At 34.6% G+C, this 23,917-nt stretch overlaps 2 protein-coding genes across 8 annotated transcripts in view; one reads left to right on the top strand and one right to left on the bottom strand.

Annotated features, from left to right (window-relative positions):
• Positions 1–18,459, top strand: part of LOC135198779 (oxygen-dependent coproporphyrinogen-III oxidase-like) — an 86,553-nt gene extending 68,094 nt beyond the window's left edge. For 2 of the 4 annotated variants that reach the window (XM_064226709.1, XM_064226710.1), the window contains one exon: positions 3,367–7,279. In XM_064226709.1, coding sequence (XP_064082779.1) covers positions 3,367–3,453 — 87 coding nt within the window. In that variant the 3' untranslated portion in view covers positions 3,454–7,279. Of the gene's footprint in view, positions 1–3,366; positions 7,280–15,656; positions 16,643–17,889 lie in introns of those variants that run through there. The other 2 variants (XR_010310886.1, XR_010310885.1) reach the window with 2 other exon arrangements.
• LOC135198778 (DNA topoisomerase 2-binding protein 1-like) overlaps positions 11,966–23,917 on the bottom strand; it is a 116,850-nt gene continuing 104,898 nt past the window's right edge. For 2 of the 4 annotated variants that reach the window (XM_064226705.1, XM_064226706.1), the window contains 2 exons: positions 23,665–23,871; positions 11,966–12,979 (listed from right to left, as the gene is read on the bottom strand). In XM_064226705.1, coding sequence (XP_064082775.1) covers positions 12,940–12,979; positions 23,665–23,871 — 247 coding nt within the window. In that variant the 3' untranslated portion in view covers positions 11,966–12,939. Of the gene's footprint in view, positions 13,523–23,664; positions 23,872–23,917 lie in introns of all 4 variants that reach the window. The other 2 variants (XR_010310884.1, XM_064226707.1) reach the window with 2 other exon arrangements.

Raw genomic sequence — 23,917 nt, 5'->3', positions numbered from 1 at the left:
TTTCGGTCTGTCAATGGCTCCACAGGCATTCACACATGTATTGGCTCCTCTACGAAAGTGGCTACATCCCCTGGGTATCAATGTGCCACTTTACCTAGGTGGCTGGCTTCTCCGGTCCTCCTCAGAAAGTCAGTGCATGAACGATTTGGGGGAGGACTCTTCGCTTAACCCATTCTCTTGGAATTCTCGTCAACAAGAAGAAATCTCAACTGATCCTGACACAGAGCAGTCTCTATTTGATAATGATTCTGAACTCTAGCTTTTTGGGCTTTTCTCTCCCTGAAAAGAGTACAGTCTTGCCTTCAGGTGGAGTTCATGAACTGTCGATCTTGTTTCGCTTTCCAGTGGACGATCTACACACACAAGAGATGAAGGAAGACCTGGTATGGTGGCTCTCAGAACAGACTTTTAGATGGTGTTTCTCTTCATCCTTTCCACCCAACCCCACAGTTCTATTCCAACATGTCCAGCATGGGTTGGGGAGCTCTTTTGGGAGAGATGGAAGTGTCGGGAAAGTGGTCAATGGCTCAGATTTCCCTTCATCAACACAAAGGAGTCATTAGTACCCCATCTGGCTCCTTGATTTGTTCAAATAAGAATGAATATGATGGCGGATGAATTGAATTGAAGTCAACAAGTTCTTCTATCAGAATGGACGCTCGATTCCAAGGTTTGTGTGGGCCTTTGGAGGATCTTGGGAAAACCAATGATAGATCTGTTCGCCACCTTAGGAACTTTCACCTTCCTCCGTTTTGCTCTCCAGTCCCAGACCCTCTCACATGGTCCTTCGACGCAATGTTATTAGATTTGTCAGGTCTGGATGCGTATTCCTTTCCTCCTTTCAGCCTGATAAGACAAGGGCTGAACAAAGTCCTGTTTCATCAAAAAGTCTCTCTCACCCTCATAGCACCGTTCTGGCCAAGAAAGGAATGGTCAAGGACTGTCCACTCTGGCCCTGACAGGCTTACGACTGTCAGGAGCCTTGTCAGAGTGAAAGGCTTTTTGATGAGAGCTGTAGAAACTATCGCATGATGCAGAAGAGATTCTTCTAACAGACTATCAGTCTAAATGGTGAGTCTTTCAAGGGTGGTTTAGACAAAATAAAGTCTCTTCTTCAGAGACATCTATAAGTGAGGTAGCAGACTTTCTTCTATACTCAAGGGAATCGAGACATTTGGCTCCTTCAACGATTAGGGGTTACGCAGCGATGCTGACTTCGGTTTTTAAACATAAGAGAATAGACTTGTCTACTAAGTGACCTCTGCAATTTGATTAAATCCATCATATCTTCTAGGTGTCTGAGGGTTTCAGTAGCTTGGAACCTTGATGTTGTTCTCAAGTGGCTTTTGAGCCCATGCAGTCTTCTATAAGAGGTCTAACCAAAAAGATGCTATTTTTGGTAGCCTTGGCATCCGCAAGGCGGGTAAGTGAACTCCATGCTATGGTTTAGAGTTGGCTTCTCACAAGGAGTTGCAGTTTGTTGTCTAATGTTGGATTTCTTGGCTAAGAACAAAAATCCTTCCAGATCTTGGCTGTGCTCCTGCACTCTCAAGAATTTGACAGATATTCTCGGTCCAGAGGAAGAAGAAAGGCTCATGGCAGAGGCCAATCTTCTCATCTTGGTTGCTCGATGAAGAATCCCTCTTGACTTCTTTCGAAGAATGCGATCTCTTTCTTTCTGAGAGAACTCATTATAGAAGTGCCTTCTCAGGCTAAGGAAGAAGATTTTCCCTTGCTGAAATTCAAAGCTCACAAATTCTGAGCAATAGCGACTTCTCTACTGTTTCAACACAATTTGTCGCTTTCCGTTATTTTACAAAGTACAGGTTGATTATATATTGTATATAATTGTTATTTTATACATTGTGGAAATATGGTGGGTGTCATATATGGACAGCATAAGGTTGATTCTAGAAGGTGTCTGTTGATGTATTTAAGTTGTGTTGTGACGTCATAGACAAGATAGCTGCAGCGTCGGGGTGATGTAAACAATAACACAGGGCAGTAGAGAGCACGTGCTGGTGGTGTGTGGTTGGTAGGGAAGAGCTCTCTGTCTGGTAGGAGTTTTTGGGTTGTAAGTCTTGTTGTGCTGATGTTCTAAGGTGATTTCTGGAGTATACTGGAGTTGGAGAAAGCATACAGGTGGGTAGATTATTCATTTGTGTAAATAAAAGGGGTTAGGCTAGGCTAAAGTTCAAACAGGTAGTCCCCAGTTATCAGCGGGGGTTCTGTTCCCGGTGTGTGCCGATAAATGAAAACTGCCATTAACTGAAACTCAGTGATTTATGGCGCCATAAGAACCCTTATGATGCCATAAAGTGCCTTAAGGCGCCAATAACCGGAACTTTTCCTGTTATGGTGCCATAAATTGCCGATTTTAGCCCCATACAACCAGATCACCGATAACCTTGGGCTGCCTGTATGCTTTGGAGGTCAAAGTCTGATTTTGTATCTCATTACCTTAAGGAGATTGAGACAGTGTTTGATAATTGTATTTCTCTCAGTCCTTTATTATAGCTGGCATGGTGTTAGGAGAAATGACATAAGGGGTTGGTCTCTCTGTTTATTCGCCTTGTATCAAGGTTGTCCAGTTAAGGGAAGTCTGGGGGTACTAATTACCTGGAGTATTCACCAGTCATTTGTTATTTATAGTATGGTGGCTATAGGTTTTTATGGTGGTGAAGGTGACTTTTTACAAGTTTTTCCTTGTATGTTGTATCTGGTCTTTGCCCAGGGCAAGGGCAATGTTTTTGTTTTTATTTTTTTAACATTTGTAGTCAGCAGTGAACTGCCATGACTGCAAAGGTATCCCACTCTATGTAGAGGCCCTCTTGGAACATACATCCAGGCTCTCTACTATGTAAGATGATCACTGACCAGAAGCAGTATTATCCTGCAGTAGCTCTCTTACAAGGTAAGGTACAAAAAGCATTAACAGTGCTGACTGTTGTCTTCTTGTTTTTGTCAAAAAAGACTGGCATATTTTTTTAATTTAACATACATCCACAGCCCCCCATCCTTGCAGTGGTGGAGCAGCTGTATAATTGTTCAGTAAAACACTACAATAAAAATGGAATTTTTATAATAAAATTAAATTTTATTGTATACTTACCAAACAATTATTAGTTAAACTCGCCCTCCTCCCCACAGGTGGATGCTTGGGCAGAACGAATTGGATACTTCTAGTTGGTTGTAACTGTTCCAGCCTCGAGGGATGGGGAGATGACGTCGCCTACAGTGGTGATAGCGGTGCCACCGCAAAGTTTGAATTTTGGTCTGCCATGTAAGGAATCTACAGCTATATAATTGTTTGGTAAGTATAAAATAAAATTTCATTTTGTTGTAAAAATTCCATTTATTTTCCAGAGGTGGGAGTACATGCACAAACCAGAACCAGGCACTCCAGAATACAAACTGACTGAGGTGTTAAAAAATCCCAAAGACTGGCTTTGAGAAAATGAAAAAATGAGTGATTTGTGCAATGTAAGTGTATAAGACAGAAAAAAAGACTGTAGGTAAGTAGTCAACATTATATTGTGCAGTTTATTTTTATAGAGTTATTTGTGTATTTAAAGTGATATCCACCTGTAATTTTAGAGGAAATATAGATATTTACTGTATCTATTTGGATGGATGTTATATTAAGTGTGAAGGAAACAAAATTGTTCTGTAGGTAGAGTTAAGCATTTGTTGTATTTTTTGTATTTTTGCATGGTATTTTGTTATTCTTTTTAGTAATGTACTTACACTGCTATTCTTTATGCATATCAAAGAACTGATATTATGCCATTGTATTTTTGTTAACTCATGGCAATTTATAATTAGTTTAAAGAACACTAACAATGAAATGTGGGCAGGGATAAAAGAAACTTTCTATTTGTGATAATTGTTGATGATTTTCTAAGTTAAGTGTTATTTATTTAATTTATAGCACTGTTTTTTGTCAAGTGCACATAACTTTATAAAAACTTGGTAAAAATGAAATTGCAAGGAAGTAAAATGCATTATTGTAAAGTTAATTTCCTTTGCATCTAAAGTACGAAACTTATTACTTTAATCACCATGAGTACTTACTTGAATGACCCTTACTTATCAGAGTTGCTTTATAGAAACAAATTGTTTTAGGAGTGGTCTCATAAGGAACTAGTATCATGTAAGTTTTCATTTTGCTTAAATATCTACTTAAAGTATGTTTCTGTTAGCGAACTCTAAAGAATTATATTAATTGCAGAGTAGTGGACAATTAAGATGAGTTGACAGTGGAACCTCGGTTTTCATACATAATCTGCTTTGGAACCTCCCGTGAAGTCCGAAACAATAATTCCCATAAGGAATAATGTAAATACAATTAATGCAATCCAGATCCCCAAAAATATTAACAAAAAATACATTTTATAGGGACTAAACACAAGTTTTACATACAGAAAACAATGAGAAATAAATATAAATGAATAATGAAACGAATAATGAACATTTAACATCACTCTTACCCTATGGAAGACTTGCTAGCGTATGGAAGATGGAAAGAAGGGGGGAAGGAGGAGGAGAGGTTATTGTTTGGAAGAGGAATCCCCCTCCAGAAGGATTCAGGTATCAAGGACCTATCTGGGGTTAATACTTCTCTTGGTTTTTTACTGGTACTATCTGGGGTTACTTTACCACTTCAGTTTTTACTGGCACTAGGACCAACTTAGGAGTGTTTCTGAGTGTATGAAATTCTAGGAAATATACAAAACCCAAGATAAAATTTTGTCGGAAAAAGTCTATGAAAACCAGGGCATATGAAATCTGAGGTTCCATTGTATTGTTGTGTGAATTATTGTATATTACAGTACCGCGAAATGTGAACTTACAAAACTTATATGAAAAGGACCTTTATAGTAGTAATTCTAATAGTATAGGAAAGTGAATAGGAATAGAAGAATTTTAAAGCATTTTCCATATATTGATCATTGATTTCTAATAGGTAAGTTTATGAACAAACTGAAGCTCATTGTGATTACTTAGAAGAATGTTAGTGAACTCAGCAGAAAATTCCTTTCTTCAGACTTGATTTTTGGTAACTAGCTATAAAAATGAGTTTAAATAAATTTTGAATTATAGATATGGTATGATTAGCTGTTTTGGGATAAAATGGTTAAAATTTTTCATGCCATACAAATTAAAATCAAAAGAAAGATGATTTAGTATGAGGGATATGGGTTTCACAGTAGAGCTAAGATATATTTGTAATATTTTTATGGCAGTTTCACATAATGATGGACTACATTTCAACCTTAATTGAAAATTTCATGGTAGAACTACATTTAATTTTTAAGAAATGTTATATTACAATATTATTTTTAATATTTAGTGTATAATTCATTGTAACCAATAGGTTATTCACAAAATATAATTTATGGAATTGCTATAGCTACTGTTTGCAGGTGTCCAAAACACAAATGTTATATAGCCTTATTTTCTGATGGCTTCCTTTTATTTAAAGAAATAGAAAGCTGATAAAGCCTGTCTTCAGAATACTAATAGGCTCTAAATATAAAAGCACTGCACTTAGGTACTGGTAACAACAATAATAAAGTTGCACCATTATTGATAAATGACTACTGTTCATCTACATATGATGATCATAACCATGCTTTTAGTCCCGAATATTTTTTTACTTTTTCATTTACTGCAAGTAATTGATAAGGTAGTGTCAATCATCTTATGAAATCTGTTGTAAATAAAATTATAGTACTATTACATAAGTGATTCTTGGAAAACCAAATAAGGCTTACATTAAGAAAAAAGTACTACATAGTACAGTGCTGCACAAACAAGCTACCATCTATTAATTGATACTAGTGTTAATGAAATTTAGTGATTACTCTTTTCCACGGAACATAACAAATTTAATGGGATGATGCATAAAAAACATAGGCATGATTTTTATTCCTGCAAGGCATTGTCTTATCGGACACCTTTATACAACAAAGTTTTTATCTAAACTTTAAAAACTGAATAAAAGACAATGCATATGCCATCTATTGTGATACTTTAACAACAAAGTTTTTATTTAAACTTTAAAAAGTTAATAAAAGCCAATATGCCATCTATTGTGATATTTTTAACTGCTATATATACTTGCCATAACCCTTCAGCTCTCTGAGAATAATATGGCATTTTTTTTAATTTGTAAGTATGTATAGGCACATAGCTGTTATCATGTTAAAATCATATTTTATTATAACAGTACTTAGCTCTAAGGTTTAATAAATTTCAAGTAGCACAATCTTAGCAAAGAGATTTCATGTAGCTACAATGAAAATAATCTAAATAGGAGAGATTTTAGGCGCACATGCCAAGCACTGGGGCAACTAAGGCCATTTAGCGCTGAAATGGAAATTTACAATGAAAGATATTGGGAGGTCTAACAGGAGGAAAACCTCGCAGTTGCACTGTGGAACAATTGTTAGAATGTGGACAGTAAGACGGAAGTGAGAGAATATGAACGGAGGTACAGTAAAAGGAATGAAAGCAGTCGCAGCTAGGGGCCAGAGGGATGCTGTAAAGAACCTTAAATAATACCTACATTGCACTGCATGATGTGCACTGTTGGCTAAAATTTAGGAAATTGAGTGCATTCATATTTAGCACAAATTGGAGTTGGGCAAAATGCTAACCTAGTAATTTTCATGAGATTATTACATTAACCCAGGTAGCTGTTTTTAGCCCTTGTCTAGGCTGTCTGAAGGCTTGGTAAAGCAATGAAGTTTTCACATTTTCTTGATTGTACAGTAATTAATTTACAAAATCCTAGAATTTACAGAAGGAAAACATGTCCATAACATTTTTTTTTTGTCATGAAGCCTAGAAAATTAATTTTGTTGACTACTGAAACTTGGCCAAGGTAGTTTAGAAGTCTTTTCAGAATTAACTGCATCTTGGTTGCCTAGTTAGATAGAAAAAAAGTAGTGGCACCATATGCTAGGGTAGTAGTGTTATCATATTAGACTGTTGCACTATACATCACATTATTGAAATCCTCAATTATTGTAATATAATTTTCAGTATAGTACTCTAGTTTTTGGAAAGTGGTGTGCACTTGTTTGTTTTCCATGGTGCTAAATATTGAAATTGTAATTAAAAACGAAAAATATACTGTAGTAGTAATTTTTATAGTACTTAATGTAGTATTTGTAACAAGTGGCCATGACAGGTTGCAATATACTTTAGTGGTTTGGTAAAACTGTATTTAAATTTAAATATTTGTAATTTTATAACATAAATTTTGTCATTATTTTTGTTTATGTCTTACACCTTCACAAACGTCTGGCAACTACATAATTTTGTTGTTGGAAAAATGACAAATTCCTAATCAATTTGTATTTTTCATAGCCAACAAACCTGAGGTCTTAACAATAGGTTAATCTAGCGCCAGCTGGAAACTGGTTTAAACAATCAAAGATGGTAAAGCAAGGATCTGTGGCATCTGGCAGCTCATGTGTATACGAGGCAGAAGCTGGTCACCGACCAGGCTTGGTACCATGTGACTCATCAGTATTTCTTCCAACCCAGTACGGATATGAGAGGTGTCTAGGGGCAGGCAGTTAACATTAAGATCTTGGGTTTGTTAGCTATGAAAAATACAAGTTGATTAAAAATTTGTCATTTGTTCATATGCGGAACAAACCTTCGGTCTGAACAATAGGATAGACTTACACTTGGAGGGAGGTACAAGTACCCTGAAATGGCTGGGGGTTGAGCCCACCTTCCTAGAAGATTAAGTTCTAAAAAAGGGGGTCTGAGCTTGTGATACAATAGAAAAGCAAATATCCTTGCTTTACAATCTGATTGTTTTAACTGGTTTCCAGCTGGCACTAGAAGATTATCCTATGGTTAAGACCAAAGGTTTGTTCTGCGTTTGAACAATTAATTATTGTTGAATGGCAAGACAGAGAAGGAATGCATGTGTCTAGACTGCAGCCAAAAGTAAACTGTGCAAATTTGAACAAACCTTCAGTCTTAACAATAGGGTAATCTAGCGCCAGCTGAAACCAGTTAAAAACAATCAAAGGCTGTAAAGCAAGGAATCTGTAGCATATGACAACCCATACGTATACGAGGTGGACGCTGGTCACCGACCAAGTTTGGTACCTCGTGACGCATTAGTCTTTCTTTGACTGCCTTGGAGAGTAGCCCCGTTGTACTTACTCTCCTTCCCAAGCCGGTTGCTTTGCCTGTTATTTCTTTTCTTCCTTTGATCATGGATTCCTTCAAGAGTTCCAAGCCCCATCAGTGTATGTGTCCAGGAGTTCAGGGATTTCCATGTTCCAGGTTTTTGGCTTCTGTTATACATCCCCATTCAACTAACAGTAGGTGCCTTGCGAATTTTTGTACTATCTCTAATCCGTGCATGGAATGTCGTTCCTGGCCTATATCTCTGTGGAGGGCATTCTATTAGAAGAAGGAACACCGGATGGTTTTTTGCCTCTCCAAAGACATTTTGGTATCACCTTCTTGTAGTCTTCCTCCTGCATCTTTTGTTACCATGTCCCTGTCCTTTTCTTCCATTGATTCGTCTTTGGTAGTATCGGGCAGTGCATGGGATAGATTTATGTTTATGAGGCTCCCTCTCTTGTGGGAGATGATCACACTCCCTCAGGAGAGAAGGCTCCCCTCCAGCTTCCTTTGTTTCAGATGTGGAGTCCAATAATATGGCGGCTGTTTGGGCATCCTTAGGTTATCTGGATTATAGCAGACTGAAGAATTACAAATCTCTTGAATGGAGTGTTAGAGATGTAAATATAGGTAAAATAGGTTATGGTGTCCAGCAAACAGAAAGGGAACAGGTTATATGAGGCCGTCACTCAAACAACTGCGTATTTGCACAAAACACAAATTGGAGAAAAACGCGATTGAAGTTGTGCAGTGTTTATATTATCATCTTCCGTTAATATTTATGTTGACATCATTCTTTTTTTCAAAATGAAGCTAAAAGCATGCTCTTTACAAATGTGTGTAAATATTATCTTCCTATCCAAACTGTACCTCAAACAACACCATAACTGCAAAAAACCAAAGTGAGAAAGTACAATAATAGTTTGTCAACATTGGAATGACAATATATTGTACATTTATCATTCTAGTTACTCTCACTCTCCCAAGGTTATGAATGCAAAAACATTTTTTTTTTACAATTTCTAAACACTAGTATTGTTATATGTGGTGCACCAATTTTATGTGGTGGTTTTTTTTGTAAGTGTGTATTCGAGTTATATGATCGCTTACCTGCTTCTTCTTCTTGATAATTCGTTCTGCAGTCTGGTTCTATGTTTAACTTTATGCTTCTTCTTAATGTTAGTTCTGGATTAGTAATCTTTGTAGCCTTAGTCTCTCAGGAGAAGTTTGAATGAGATGAACGGCAGAGTTTCTTTCTTTACTTGTGCAAAGAATTAGAGTTACAAGTACAACTACAAAACTTATAAATTTTTTTGGACTCTGGCAATATTTCTGCTTCTGTACTCAACGACGGCTGCCAGTCCTCTCTGGCTTCTTCTGTCGGTCTGAAATTCAGCCACCCTCGGTTCGAATTCGGCACCACCACCTTAGGCGGTGTAGATTTTGGTTCTCCACCCAACTGGAGTCTTGATTCGTGGAGAGGTGTTTCCTTATTTTTTCCCTATCCCCTTTTAGGTGGGGTTAACATGTTAATTCCTCCTTTTTCAGACGAGTCAATAATTTAACTTATTAATACCTCTTCCTGGAGGCGGAGCTGCATTCTTGCTAGAAGCTGAGTAAGTTTGGTGCAAGGTCACAGGTCAAAGATTTTATGACGGTTTTTAAGATTTTAAGTGCAATGGTGTTATGGTTCAACTTCCTGAGACTAAGGTTTTGTTGATCAAATTCTGGCTCACACACCAAAGCTCATTTCTCTCTCTCTCGTTATTTTCACTGTACATACTCTGATTATTTTCTCTCCTCTTTCTCATTATTTTCACTGTACTTTATTCTCTCTCTCTCTCTCTGTTTTTACACTACCCTATCTACTGTTATTTCTTATAGCTATCATTACAGTACATATATAGAAGAAGAGTTGCTGAATTCGAAAGTATGTATAACTCACAATCCGAAAATTTGCAGATAGACGGTTGTTCGAGTGACGGCCTCATATATAAAATGTAGATAATTTAGATCAGGTACAAAATTTCAATCACCCGAAACTAAGCCAGGAGTAAAAAAAAAAAAAAAAGAATCGGAGTAATGGGAGGTGATAGCGTGTGGCAGAAAAAAAAAATTGCAAGGTAACTTGAAAATGAATAGCTACTATAACCAGACCAGTGTTGATATATGGTTTTGAAATGGAAGGAGGAACAGAAGCTGGGTTGAATAAATATGAGGATCCAGAGGTCAATTTTGGGGATTTCTCTGTGCGAGAGGCTTGAAAATGAAGAATTCAGGTGTAATAAAGATCACTGATGTGGTGAGTTGAAGTCGAGATGGCATGAGCATGTGGTAAGGATGGAGTGGCAAGGGCATGTGGAGGGCCTTGAGAGGAACCTTTTAGAAGGTCAAGGTAAACTCAAAAGGATTAAATGGCATGAGAAAGTGGTAGGAGGAATAAGAGCTTAGCAGAGGAAGCTTTTGATAGAAATAGTCAGAGAACTTAGTTTTAAGGATAGCAGTGGGGATAAGGACCCGTGTGGCATGTTGGTTGAACAACAGTTGTTTACAGTTGGCTTGGCTATCCTTGCCTTGAGACTAGTCAGCCATGATATTTTAATGAAAGAACATTCCCCTTTTCAAACAAGAGCAGAATGTCAGGTATCAAGATGGAAAGAGCTAGATTGATTACAGCTGAATTTCTACTTAGTGGATTCAGTTGCAGTACATGAGAAGAGTTATATCTAGCTGGGGATTATATCACCACCATTTAGAATTCCTTATTTTTGTATTGGTGACTCGATACTACTGTAGGTTTAATTTGTTCATCCTTTCACAAATCCTGCCATTTCATTATATTAAACTTCAGTGATTTCCCTTATTTATAGGATTTTTGTCATACTTCTTACAAACTTGGCTATGGCTGCTTTACCAGGGATCTAGTTTTTTAATGCTTATTATTTAAAAACTACTTTTTTGGCACTGTATATTTTATTTTACACATTCTAAATAGTATTTCAAGTGACACACTAGTAAAACTAGAGGCTTTGGACAGTTTTCTTCATGTTTAGATCTTTTTGCCTGCTTTGAAATCTCAAAAGTTACCCCAAGGTAGTACCACTTTGTGTTTTACACAGTATGCTGTGTATGTACAGTATCAACTCTGCATTAATTACAGCTGCAGTGCTTTCTGACTTACTGTCTATCCTTCAGTCTAATCTCATTTGGTATAACTTGACCTTGCTCTATTTTTACCTAATTTCATTGGTCTAATATCTTTAAGCTGTCCACGCTGTCTTAACTTTATCTTGTTCTGTTTCCACCTATTTCAGAACACAGTCCTTGGGTGAGCCCTATAAGAATAGAGCAATATTATTAACTATAATACTATAGAATAATCAAACCACCCCTTGGAGGGGGTAGTGCCATCAGTACACCTCAATTGATGTATTGTAGGCATTACTAAAAGGTGTTTACAACATCCCTTTGGCCCTCAGCTGCATCCAATTTTTAGCATTTTACTTTGCTTTACCTCCATTTCTTGCCTCCTTTTTTCAGTCTTGCTGTTATTCCTCTACAAACTGTAGTAATGAACATTGGGCTTTCTACCAGTTCCAAGTGTAGATATTTGTACTTCATCTCCTTATATCTTTACCTCGTGTCCAAACCCTACAAACTCCTCTCTGATTTGAATTTATGAATTTCTAGTTGTCAAACCCAGTGTGTGGTTTGTCAACAAGAATTTCATAAAATTGAATTACTATTAATCTCCAATGACTCACCAATTTTCAAATAAAACAAAAGGAAATTAAATACAAAGATAAAAAATATTTTAAATGTTTTCCATAGTTACAGCACCAGAGATACATTTAACTAAAATATTGGTTCAATAGTATTATCTAGTTCCAGGTTCCTTTCAAGTATGTTATTCCATTTACTGCTTTAGGCCACCTGTCAGTATTTGATAAATAATGTAGTATTACTACCGATAAGCTATACAGTGAATTTCTTCATAAAAACTAATTGATGGCCAATCAGTGGTAGCCATTAAACCTGCATGCAATACTTACATTCTCAGTATAAAATTTCACTTATGTAAATTTAGAAGACAAATTACCATCATTACAGGAACAGTAATTGAATGACTAAAAAGCAACTCTTAACGGGTTTTTTTTCTAAAACTGATTACAAAATGTCAAAATAAAAAAATATCTTACATTAAAACTGCTCTTAATTCCATCCCAGTCAAACAAGATTTCTAAAAGAAATGTTCAAATTATTTACATTTTTACAATTTCCATGTACAGCCTTATGGAAAAGACATCAATAATACTCCTCTTATCTTTGAATTAGTCCATTCAAGAACAGAACTTTTATGCCGCTGTTTGGGAGATGTCAACAAACTGTGAATGGCTAGAAGGTTTCAAAATGCTGAGTTTTGTAGATAGTATATACTTTGAAAATGAAAGTTCAATAACACATTACATTTGTAGATTTCAAAGCAAAAGTAATGGATATACATGGCCCTTATGAAACTTCTAGGCAATATTCACTGTAGCAAATAAAGTGTATCAGTTTCTGTTACTAATACAGTGCTGGGACAGTTTATCTTACTTAATACTTGGCAAGTGAAAATATACTACAATATTTACATTTTTCTGGGGCACAATATCCCTCAGAAGTGTACAAGATTGTTCAAGTATGACAGAGAAATTAAGAGAATAAAAAGAGGGGGTTAATTTCTTGAAAATATATTGCATTTAGAATTATCACAAAATTTTCTTGTTACCAACAGACTCATTTTTTCCGTCGTCTTAGAAGGCTTGTATTTGCATCACTGAAATAAGATGAAAACAATCAATTATGATTCAAAGCACTACAAGACATCCTGATAGCTAAGCATAAGTAAAATTACAAATTTCCTGCTTCAAAAGCATTTCTGTAAGTTTTTCTTTGCAATTTATGCTGATTTGTTGCTTTAAAATATCCTACACACAAAATAAACCAATGGCTGATTGTTGCCCTAGGCTACTTCATGTTCATATTTTTGTTTTGAAAAGTTTAAAAATATTTTATTACAGTATGGGATTAAATTGTCTGACTTATGAATACACTTAATGGCCTTGGCAATTATTGTAACTAAATGACAAGAAACATTTCATACACACCAGTAGTTTTTGCCACTAGTTTACATATAGTACAGTAAAACTCCTGATTGTGGTGGCTACTAATCATTAAATCATTTACAAAACACTTGCAAGTTATGTGCAAAATGAAACTTTTTATTCTTGTACAAGCAAGATTAATTGCAGTAGGTACCCAAAGATGTTTCTTGTTCTGTGAAAGCTTCGTTGAAACTATTTTCAAAGTAAATAATTACCTGAAAGACAAACATTTAATTAGAATAAACTTACTGGTCTTGAAACACTGAACTCGTCCATGCATTTTGAAAGTAACACTAAAGATGCCAATAAAACAAACTGGAAGGAAAGAAGACAGAAGAGAACTGCTTGCAAGCTTAATTAATACTAATGGTAAATACAAATTTATATAACTTGAGTCACACAGTTAGTGAGGAGTCTAAGTGACTTCAGAGATATTAGGTGTCTACCAGCTTCAGTAACCCAGAGATATTAAGTGTCTACCAGCTTAAGTAGTCTAAAATGCTTCAACTCTCAATATGCTATTCACATTGTTGCTAGTAATGTCGGCCAACAAAGAATTGGCGTAGTTTCTTAATTCATTGTTCGTTATGGAAATATTGCCATATGCAGGTGCCAGATTATTTACTTAACAATAAATAAAATTTCCTTTCAAAGGTGCTATACTAGAAATAAATTACTAGAATTGAGTAGACTTATTCAACATATTAAAGATAATTATTTTGCAAAGTAAAGAAAATATATACTGATGGGTCCACTATTTCTAATTTTATTCTTAACTCTAGCTTCGCGACAGCATACCCAAGCATTTTGAAGTTGGCTTTGCTACTGCTCGAGTCTTGACTCAACATATTGTACTGCACTGGGGTGTTGTCATTTCGTCTCCTACAGCCAACAAATAATACATCAAGGCATTACCATTCTTTGAAAACAATGTTTAATTAAACTAATTTTGTCCTTTGATCAATAAAATAATTTGCATGAACACATTTAGTGGGCCTAAATTGGACCTCTGATTTTCACACATGATTAGCCTAGGTCTATTTTCAGCAGTATACTCTCTCAGATACGTAATATGAATGGATATTTAAATCGACAATGTATATATTAATCTGCTTTATTTGATTATTCCCATCATTCTTGTTTTATTAGCCATATTTGCCGTTCTTCTTACCCTTTTCATAATTGCTTAACATAATTTACCCAGACCTAGCTATTCAAAGTCAAAAAGCAATCATAAAAAAATCAAATAAATATAATTCAGTCTTTTATTTTTTATCGAATTCCTTGCATATCATCTGTTTCATTTGGACACGGAAAGCTGTGGGAGTCAAAACTGACGAATACAATAAGAAAGGGTTACTTTCATTAAAGCTTTCTTTGGTTGATTTTTCTGTAGCTATTCATTTCTTCTAAATAGAAATTAATTAAAATTTGTTTCACATGTATACCTAGACCTACTGCCATAAGCATATTATAAGTAGCTGAAAGGATAAGAGATATGAAAGGTGACATTCTCGTTTAAGTCTTATTTCATGTTTTTTTTTTTCAAGAAAAACCTACTTCTTTAATCAAGGGTTGCTCTTTCACGGCTACAACAATCATACAGGGTGTAACACGAGTGTATACACACATTTTGGGGGATGAAAGATAAAGTTTCTTTGAGCAGAAAATATTTTATGAACATGCATTTTAAGGGGTACGTTGTCGGTGCAGGGGATTTTAAAATAACCGTTATCATTAGTGATGCTTTCAAGTGATGGAGTTCGTAGGGTGAAGTCGGATCGAGTCACCTGAGATGTAGAAGAGAGCGGAGGTGGCGTATAGGAGTGATGGAGGGATTAGGCCGATGTTAATAAAGTATCTCCCAATACAATGTATTCTTTAGGTTTTGAAGAAAAAAAATGCATGCATCATTGAAACTGTTTCCTTCCCTATCCGTGGTATTCACTGGCCACTGATAAAAAACAAAACAAAAAGAGTAAGCCTAACTGAATCTCTCATCCATCAAAGATAAGTTTGCTTATTCATTAGACACCTATCAAAGATTTGAAGTGTAGATTTAAAAATCTCTTCCTCTCCATCTAAAGTATTCATCAGACACCAGTCATAAGCGTAGAACTAGTCATGATTCCTGGTTCAGCAATATCGTGACGAGGCACTAGAATTCAAAATTCACAAATGAATGTTGCTCAGCAACATTTACACCAATGTATTGTCTTGCTCTCTTGTGGTGCTTTGAGGTGTTCCACCTCTAGGCCCATATTCTAAACTTTGCCGTTCTTTAAACAATTTGATTCATCTATGTATGATTCTCTGGTTTATTAAGCTTTCTTGATATCTCTCCAACAGGAACTTACACCGAATGCAGTGCAATAATTCTCTCTCGCTCATCGAGGGATGTTTCTTAGACTGATAAATAACATTGACATTAGATTCCCGTGCACACAATGACATCAAAAGCAATAGAGTGAGGTTGCATGGTTCTCACTGTTAGGTTATTGTTTTTTTTTTTTTTTTTTTTATAGCATTTTGTGAATTCCAAGGTTTTCTGTAAAATTTAAGAAATGGAATAGTTCAACTACCTTCAACTTAATATTGAAATGATAATGTAAGGGCTATGTTTATGCGATACTACTAGTTAAGGGTGACTCCTATCTATTTGGTAATGTATATTAGTGGTTGTGATATGACGTTTTTTATCACTTCGTTTTGTTTACGTCAATTTTGCTATATGGAAAATAGTTTTGCACAATAACATAAAATAATGTTCTAAAAATATCAGTGGCTGTTTTTAACGTCATTACATATGATTTCTTCTATCTTTAAATAGAAAAATAGATAAATAAGGCATGAATCGTGCGTCAGGCAAGTGAATGAAAAATTATGAAACTCTACCACCAGTTTTTTGGCCGACAGTACATAGTTTTTTAATATTGAATATGTATGTCTGTTTTATTAAATAGTTTTATTAAATTACCAATTTTCCTACTCTAAAATTATCATAAAAACAGCAGGTGGTAAGTGTTAAGAACTAATCATTTACTGATAAAATTTCATGCTGTTTCCTCTCGTTTTGACTAGTTCCAGCTTATAATATTGTCTTTAATACTGGATAAATTGTACATTTTACTGTCAATGGATAAATTATACATTTTACTGTTAATGGGTCAGAGTGTTTTGATATTTCTTCATGTTCCTACAAATTTTTTCCATAAATCTTTTGATAAACTTAAAAAATGACATGTCTAGTTAGGAGCATCTGTTTTCCACACCAACAGTTTAGAATTATAAAACCACCAGTCATGAGATTCTAATGACTTTGCCACTTTCTTGACTATATTTGCTAGTTTCTCATCCCCTTTAATATTCTCTATTTGGAAGGGTTAAATGAACTCCATACTCATTGATTACACTCCACCAATCAAGGTGTCATCACATGGACCGATTTTCGGCATATTGTGATGTGCTGCCAACCAAGGAGGTGCAAAATGGTGCTCATGTTGTCACACTAGCAAAATCACTCTTAACTGTAAATGGGTATCTCTCTCTCTCTTATGGAAGTACTTATACATTTAGCTGAGTAACACATTCAAATTAATTTTGTTCATGTTTATCGTTTTACACAATGTTAGATATAAAGTTTTTTAATATGGCTACAAGATAATGAACAAGCATGATTTTCCTTTCCCTGCCAATACTGGCTCTGCTCAAACTTGTAATGCAAGATGCCAGAAAATATCTCTCTTAGATAGTGCCTTTCATTTTGGAATGAGACCCTTCACAACTATAATTTTGCTAGCATGGAAGATTATTAATTCCTAAACACATGTTTATAAAAAATACAATAGGCTTTTAGATCTTATTTTGTATATCTAAGTTTTCCTACTTCTACATTCACCTATCTCCTTTAAACAAGCCTTCCGTGGTACCTTGACAGATGATGCCAACTTGGCTTTAAGTCTTTCTCCTGTAAATAATTTTACTGCTCTTTACCTCCAGCCATCTTATTAAGGGAGTACATGATTTACCTTTACTATTCATATTCTGGTAAACAAATTTTTTTTAATTTGCAAGGAACAGAGCTAATGTAAATTCATTTTAAGAATGGCTATTCCTTTTTTTTGTCCTAATATAAAACCATTTTAAGAATGGCTATTCTTTTTTTTTTGTCCTAATGTAAATCCATTTTAAGAATGGCTATTCCTTTTTTGTCCAGAGGAAAATTTCCAATGTAAGGTGGAAACCAAGTATCATGATCATTTTCACCAACAAAATCGGTTTCCTAGTCAGTACAGTTCACCATACTGTACACTTTCTATAAATTCAATTTTCTTCTTTTGTTCAATCCTGTTGTATCTGTTAATTGCACTTAGACTCAATAACACAATAAACATTCAATAACATTCACTAAACCCTTAATACTCAGTAAACATTCACTAAACCCTAAATTAAAAATTCACTAAAGAATTATTCATAAACATTCACTTAACACTTACTAAATCCTAAAAATTCGCTAAACACCACCTCATTAAGCATTAAGGATGAAAAATTCACAATTGCACTAACCCCGTTCAATTTGCAGGTTATTCAGACCTTTAAAGATGGCTGCAAGGCTTTGCAGCGCCACTGCCCTAGTAGAAGACCACCGAGCTATGTATTACTGGTATAGAGATTGCAACTCCAGGTATATACCCTCTAAGGCAGCATCATAACACTTATCAGACAACCACTTTACACATAACAACTTTGTGGATACCAGAATCTGTAGGCAACTTGATTTGGTGATCTTTCCTTTTGTTAGTAAGTTCTATCATTTCCATATTTCCAGATTTTTTCAAGTGCAGTTATATAGCTTCTGTTACTGTACATTTATAAGTAGTATATTAGAAAGCAGAACACTGCTTATTCAAAATTAGATTGACAAAACCAGTTTCTCATTGCCCAACGAATTTGTTCATAAAAGTGGTGAAAACTGGAGCATGGTAGTTACAGTCACTGGATAGGGAGTCAAGAGAGCAGAAGGAACTTAGAAGTATTTTGTTGAGTAAAAGAATTTACTACAGGGCAGCTTGCTTTGGTGATCTTTCCTCTTGCTGCAAGTTTTGTCATTTCCATGTTTCCAGATCTGCTTTCAGGTGCAGGTATATAGCCTCTTTTTTTTTAACCCTCTACGCCGAAGCCCTAAAAATCAAAACTTCTCCTGTATGCCGGCGCCGGTTTGGAGTGAGCGCGGAACCGGAAAAAATAATTTTTTCAAAAATTCACAGCGCGCTTAGTTTTGAAGATTAAGAGTTCATTTTTGGCTCATTTTTTTTTCATTTCCTGAAGTTTAGTATGCAATCATCAGAAATGAAAAATAATATCATTATCATATGTAAATAATGCGATATATAGTAGCAAAAAAAAAAAATTCATAGATAATTGTATTCAAATCACGCTGTGCAAAAACGGTCAAAGCTAACGAGTTACTTTTTTTTCGTTGTATTGTACACTAAATTGCAATACTTTTGATATATAATACATAGTAAAACAATAAAAGCAACACCGGAAAAATATTATCACAAAATGATGTACGAATTCGTAACGCGCGGACGTAAAAAAATGTTATTTAAAAAATTCACCGTAATTCTAAATAATGTTCTAGAGACTTCCAATTTGTTTCAAAATTAAGACAAATGATTGAATATTACGATACTGTAAGAGTTTTAGATTAGAATTGCAGATTTCGACCATTTCGGACGAGTTAAATTTGACCGAATGTCGAAATTTTAATATATATATTTTTTATATGCACATATTTCGAAGATGGAAAAAGCTACAACTTTCAATTATTTTTTATTGTATTCTTCATAAATTTGCGCACATTTTGATATATGAAACTCTATAAAAAGGCTAATATGAAAAGGAGCAAATATTAGGATAATGCGATGTACATATTTCGGAGACTTGCGGCCGCGAATCGGCGCGCGGAGTGAAGGTAAATATATTTTTCAAAAATTCACCATAAATCACAATATTGTTTTAGAGACTTCAAATTTGTTTCAAAATGAAGAAAAAAATGACGGAATATTACTAGGCCGTAAGATTTTTAGCTTACAATTGCGTTTTTCAACTATTTTGGTAGAGTCAAATTTGACCGAACGTGGTTTTTTTTCTATTTATCGTGATTTATATGCAAATATTTCGAAAAAAGAGAAAAGCTACAACCTTCAATCATTTTTAGTTGTATTCTACATGGAATTGCGCACATTTTCATATATAAAACTTTATGTAACAGCTAATTTTAAATGGTGCAAACATTTCGACAATCGCACAAAAAAATTCTGATTTTTTCGGAAGTTACCACGCGAACGTAATGTTTTTTTTTTCATAAATTCACCATAAATCGAAATATTGTGCTAGAGACTTCCAAGTCGTTGCAAAATGAAGGTAAATGATTGAATATTACTAGAATATAAGAGTTTTAGCTTGTACAATTGCGTTTTTTCGACCATTTCGGTAGAGTCAAAGTTGACCGAAAGTTGAAATTTTTTGCACTTAACGTTATTTTATATGAAAATATTCAAAACTGATAAAAGCTACAACCATGGGTTGTTTTTTGTTGTATTGTGCATGAAATTGCGCACATTTCCATATATAAAACTTTATGTAACGGCAAATTTAAAAGGGTGCAAACATTAGGACAATCGCACGAAAAAATTTATCGGAAGAGTTATCGCACGAACGTAAGGAAAAAGTTTTTTCATAAATTCACCATAAATCGAAATATTGTGCTAGAGACGTCCAATTTGTTGCAAAATGAAGGCAAATGATTGAATATTACTATAATATAAGAATTTTAGCTTACAATTGCGTTTCTCGACCATTTCTGTAGAGTCAAAGTTGACCGAAGGTTGAAATTTTTGCACTTATCGTTATTTATATGAAAATATTTCAAAACTGATAAAAGCTACAATCATGAGTATTTTTTAGTTGTATTTTTCATGAAATTGCGCACATTTTATCATATATAACTTCATGTAAAGGATAATTTAAAATGGTGCAAAAATTATGTCAAAGTGACGAAATAATTTTTGAGATGTGTCACTGATACTTTTAGTGCGATAAGAAAGAAATTCGCGCTTGCGCGCCTGCGTAGCGATTGTAAACAAAACAACGCCTTGATCCGTGAACTCCCAGCATCCCCAAGGCGCGTGATACAAAAGTTTTCGGCTGTAGGCCTATAAGTATTTTTCCGCGAATTTTTAAAAAAAACTTTTTGAGCCGATGTATGATACGTCCAATCGGCATACGGGAGACATTTTGACTCGACGTTTAATACGTCCAATCGGCGTAAGAGGGTTAATTATAAGCAGATGATTAGAAAGCAGAACATTACTTATTTATATTCAAAATGTGAGTGACAAAACCAGTTCCTCATATGACTTGCCCGATGAATTTGTTTTTAAATGTAGTAAAAATTGGAGCATACTAAATTTACACACACTGGACAGCTAATTAAGAAAGCAGAGGTATCAAAGAAGTAAATTAACCCTCTTACGCCGATTGGACGTATTAAACGTCGAGTCAAAATGTCTCCCGTATGCTGAGGTGGACGTTATCATACGTCGGCTCAAAAAAAGTTTTTTTAAAAATTCGCGGAAAAATACTTATAGGCCTACCAGCCGAAAACTTTTGTATCACGCACCTTGGGGGATGCTGGGAGTTCACGGATCAAGGCGTTGTTTTGTTTACAATCGCTACGCAGGCGCGCAAGCGCGAATTTCTTTCTTATCGCACTAAAAAGTATCAGTGACACATCTCGGAAATTATTTCGTCACTTTGACATAATTTTTGCACCATTTTAAATTATCCTTTACATGAAGTATTATATATGAAAATGTGCGCAATTTCATGTAAAATACAACAAAAAAATACTCATGATTGTAGCTTTTATCAGTTTTGAATATTTTCATATAAATACCGATAAGTGCAAAAATTTCAACCTTCGGTCAACTTTGACTCTACAGAAATGGTCGAGAAACGCAATTGTAAGCTAAAATTCTTATATTATAGTAATATTCAATCATTTGCCTTCATTTTGCAACAAATTGGACGTCTCTAGCACAATATTTCGATTTATGGTGAATTTATGAAAAAACTTTTTCCTTACGTTCGTGCGATAACTCTTCCGATAAATTTTTTTGTGCGATTGTCCTAATGTTTTGCCCCCAACCCTTTTAAATTTGCCGTTACATAAAGTTTTATATATGGAAATGTGCGCAATTTCATGCACAATACAACAAAAAACAACCCATGGTTGTAGCTTTTATCAGTTTCGAAATATTTTCATTATAAAATAACGTTAAGTGCAAAAATTTCAACTTTTTGGTCACTTTGACTATACCGAAATGGTCGAAAAACGCAATTGTAAGCTAAAACTCTTATATTCTAGTAATACTCATCATTACCTTCATTTTGCAACGACTTGGAAGTCTCTAGCACAATATTTCGATTTATAGTGAAGTTTATGAAAAAAAAAAAAAAATTTTCCTTACGTTCGCGCGGTAACTCTTCCGAAAAAATCAGAATTTTTTTGTGCGATTGTCGAAATGTTTGCACCATTTAAAATTAGCTGTTACATAAAGTTTTATATATGAAAATGTGCGCAATTTCATGTAAAATACAACTAAAAATGATTGAAGGTTGTAGCTTTTCTCTTTTTTCGAAATATTTGCATATAAATCACGATAAATAGAAAAAAAAACCACGTTTCGCGTCAAATTTGACTCTACCGAAATAGTTGAAAAAACGCAATTGTAAGCTAAAATTCTTACGGCCTAGTAATATTCCGTAATTTTCTTCATTTTGAAACAAATCTGAAGTCTCTAAAACAATATTGTGATTTATGGTGAATTTTTGAAAAATATATTTACCTTCACTCCGCGCGCCGATTCGCGGCCGCAAGTCTCCGAAATACGTACATTGCATTACCCTAATATTTGCTCCTTTTCATATTAGCCTTTTTATAGAGTTTTCATATATCAAAATGTGCGCAAATTCATGAAGAATACAATAAAAAATAATTGAAGGTTGCTACTTTTTTTTCCATCTCTGAAATATGTACATATAAATAAATATATATATAAAAATTTCGACATTCGGTCAAATTTAACTCGTCCGAAATGGTCGAAATCTGCAATTCTAATCTAAAACTCTTACAGTATCGTAATATTCAATCATTTGTCTTAATTTTGAAACAAATTGGAAGTCTCTAGAACAATATTTAGAATTACGGTGAATTTTTTAAAATAACATTTTTTTACGTCCGCGCATTACGAATTCGTACATCATTTTGTGATAATATTTTTCCGGTGTTGCTTTCATTGTTTTACTATGTATTATATATCAAAAAGATTGCAATTTAGTGTACAATACAACGGAAAAAAAAGTAACTCGTTATCTTTTGACTGTGTTTTTTGCACAGCGTGATTTGAATACAATTATCTATGAATTTTTTTTTCGCTACCATATATCGCATTATTTACATATGATAATGATATTATTTTTCATTTCTGATGATTGCATACTAAACTTCAGGCAATGAAAAAAAAAAATGAGCCAAAAATGAACTCTTAATATTCAAAACTAAGCGCGCTGTGATTTTTTGAAAAAATTATTTTTTCCGCTTCCGCGCTCACTCCAAACCGGCGCCGGCATACAGGAGAGGTTTTGATTTTTAGGGCTTCGGCGTAAGAGGGTTAAGGGCAGAAACCAATGCAACAGTCACAAGGGATGCAAACAGAACCTTTAGAACTGGGGCACGCAGCCTAAAATTCATGCACTTATTGGGTACCTTCTAGGGTGCCATGCAAAATACATGGCACACTGGAAGTGGTATACCTTTATGCTAATGGGGAGTAGCAGAATAGAGACCACTGAGATGGCCCTATAACATGTTAAAAAAAAGCGCATAGCTGAATACCTTAGCCAGATGGCAATTGAGGCAGTGTACAAGATAAGAGAACAAAGAAAACTCTTAACCAACCCACAAAAGGATAACTGATTAAAAGATTATTAATAAAAATATCTTGTTGACCTGATTCATATAAAGGAAAGGTATTCAGAATTAATTTATCATCCATGTAACATACAATAATCTTGAATCTCCATCAGTGTTCAGATTCAAATTGTTCAAGTATTTGTTTTGTAGAGTATCCACATCTAACACAAATCCAACTGAACACCTTAATGCAGTAATTGATTTGCATTTAAATCCAATAAACACAGTTAAGTTTTAAATTACCAAATAGGCCACGGGTAACTTGTTTCTAGTTTGAAGCAAATTTTAACTAGATTTTTAATTTATGCTCCTTACCTCATGTCCTTCAAGATTTCCTTGTATTCTGGGATGAAATAGTCTGACACATCTGGTAAAGGGTCTTTTACCAGATATTCATTAAGAAATAAAATATTTAAACATGGAATTCTTTGAGATGCATAATAAGCTAAGTCAATGTGTGCTGGATTCTTGTTTAATTCAATAAAGAAATGAGTAACATCTTCCACAGCTTTGTATGGTGGCCTGAAATAAAAAAAAAAGTTATCAAATAGTATATTAATATATTGTG

This window comes from Macrobrachium nipponense, chromosome 22 (genome assembly GCF_015104395.2).
Source record: "Macrobrachium nipponense isolate FS-2020 chromosome 22, ASM1510439v2, whole genome shotgun sequence".
NCBI classification, from domain to species: Eukaryota; Metazoa; Arthropoda; class Malacostraca; order Decapoda; family Palaemonidae; genus Macrobrachium; species Macrobrachium nipponense.
The sequence above is the reverse complement of the archived record's forward strand: the minus strand, read 5'-3'. Positions and strand labels throughout refer to the sequence as shown.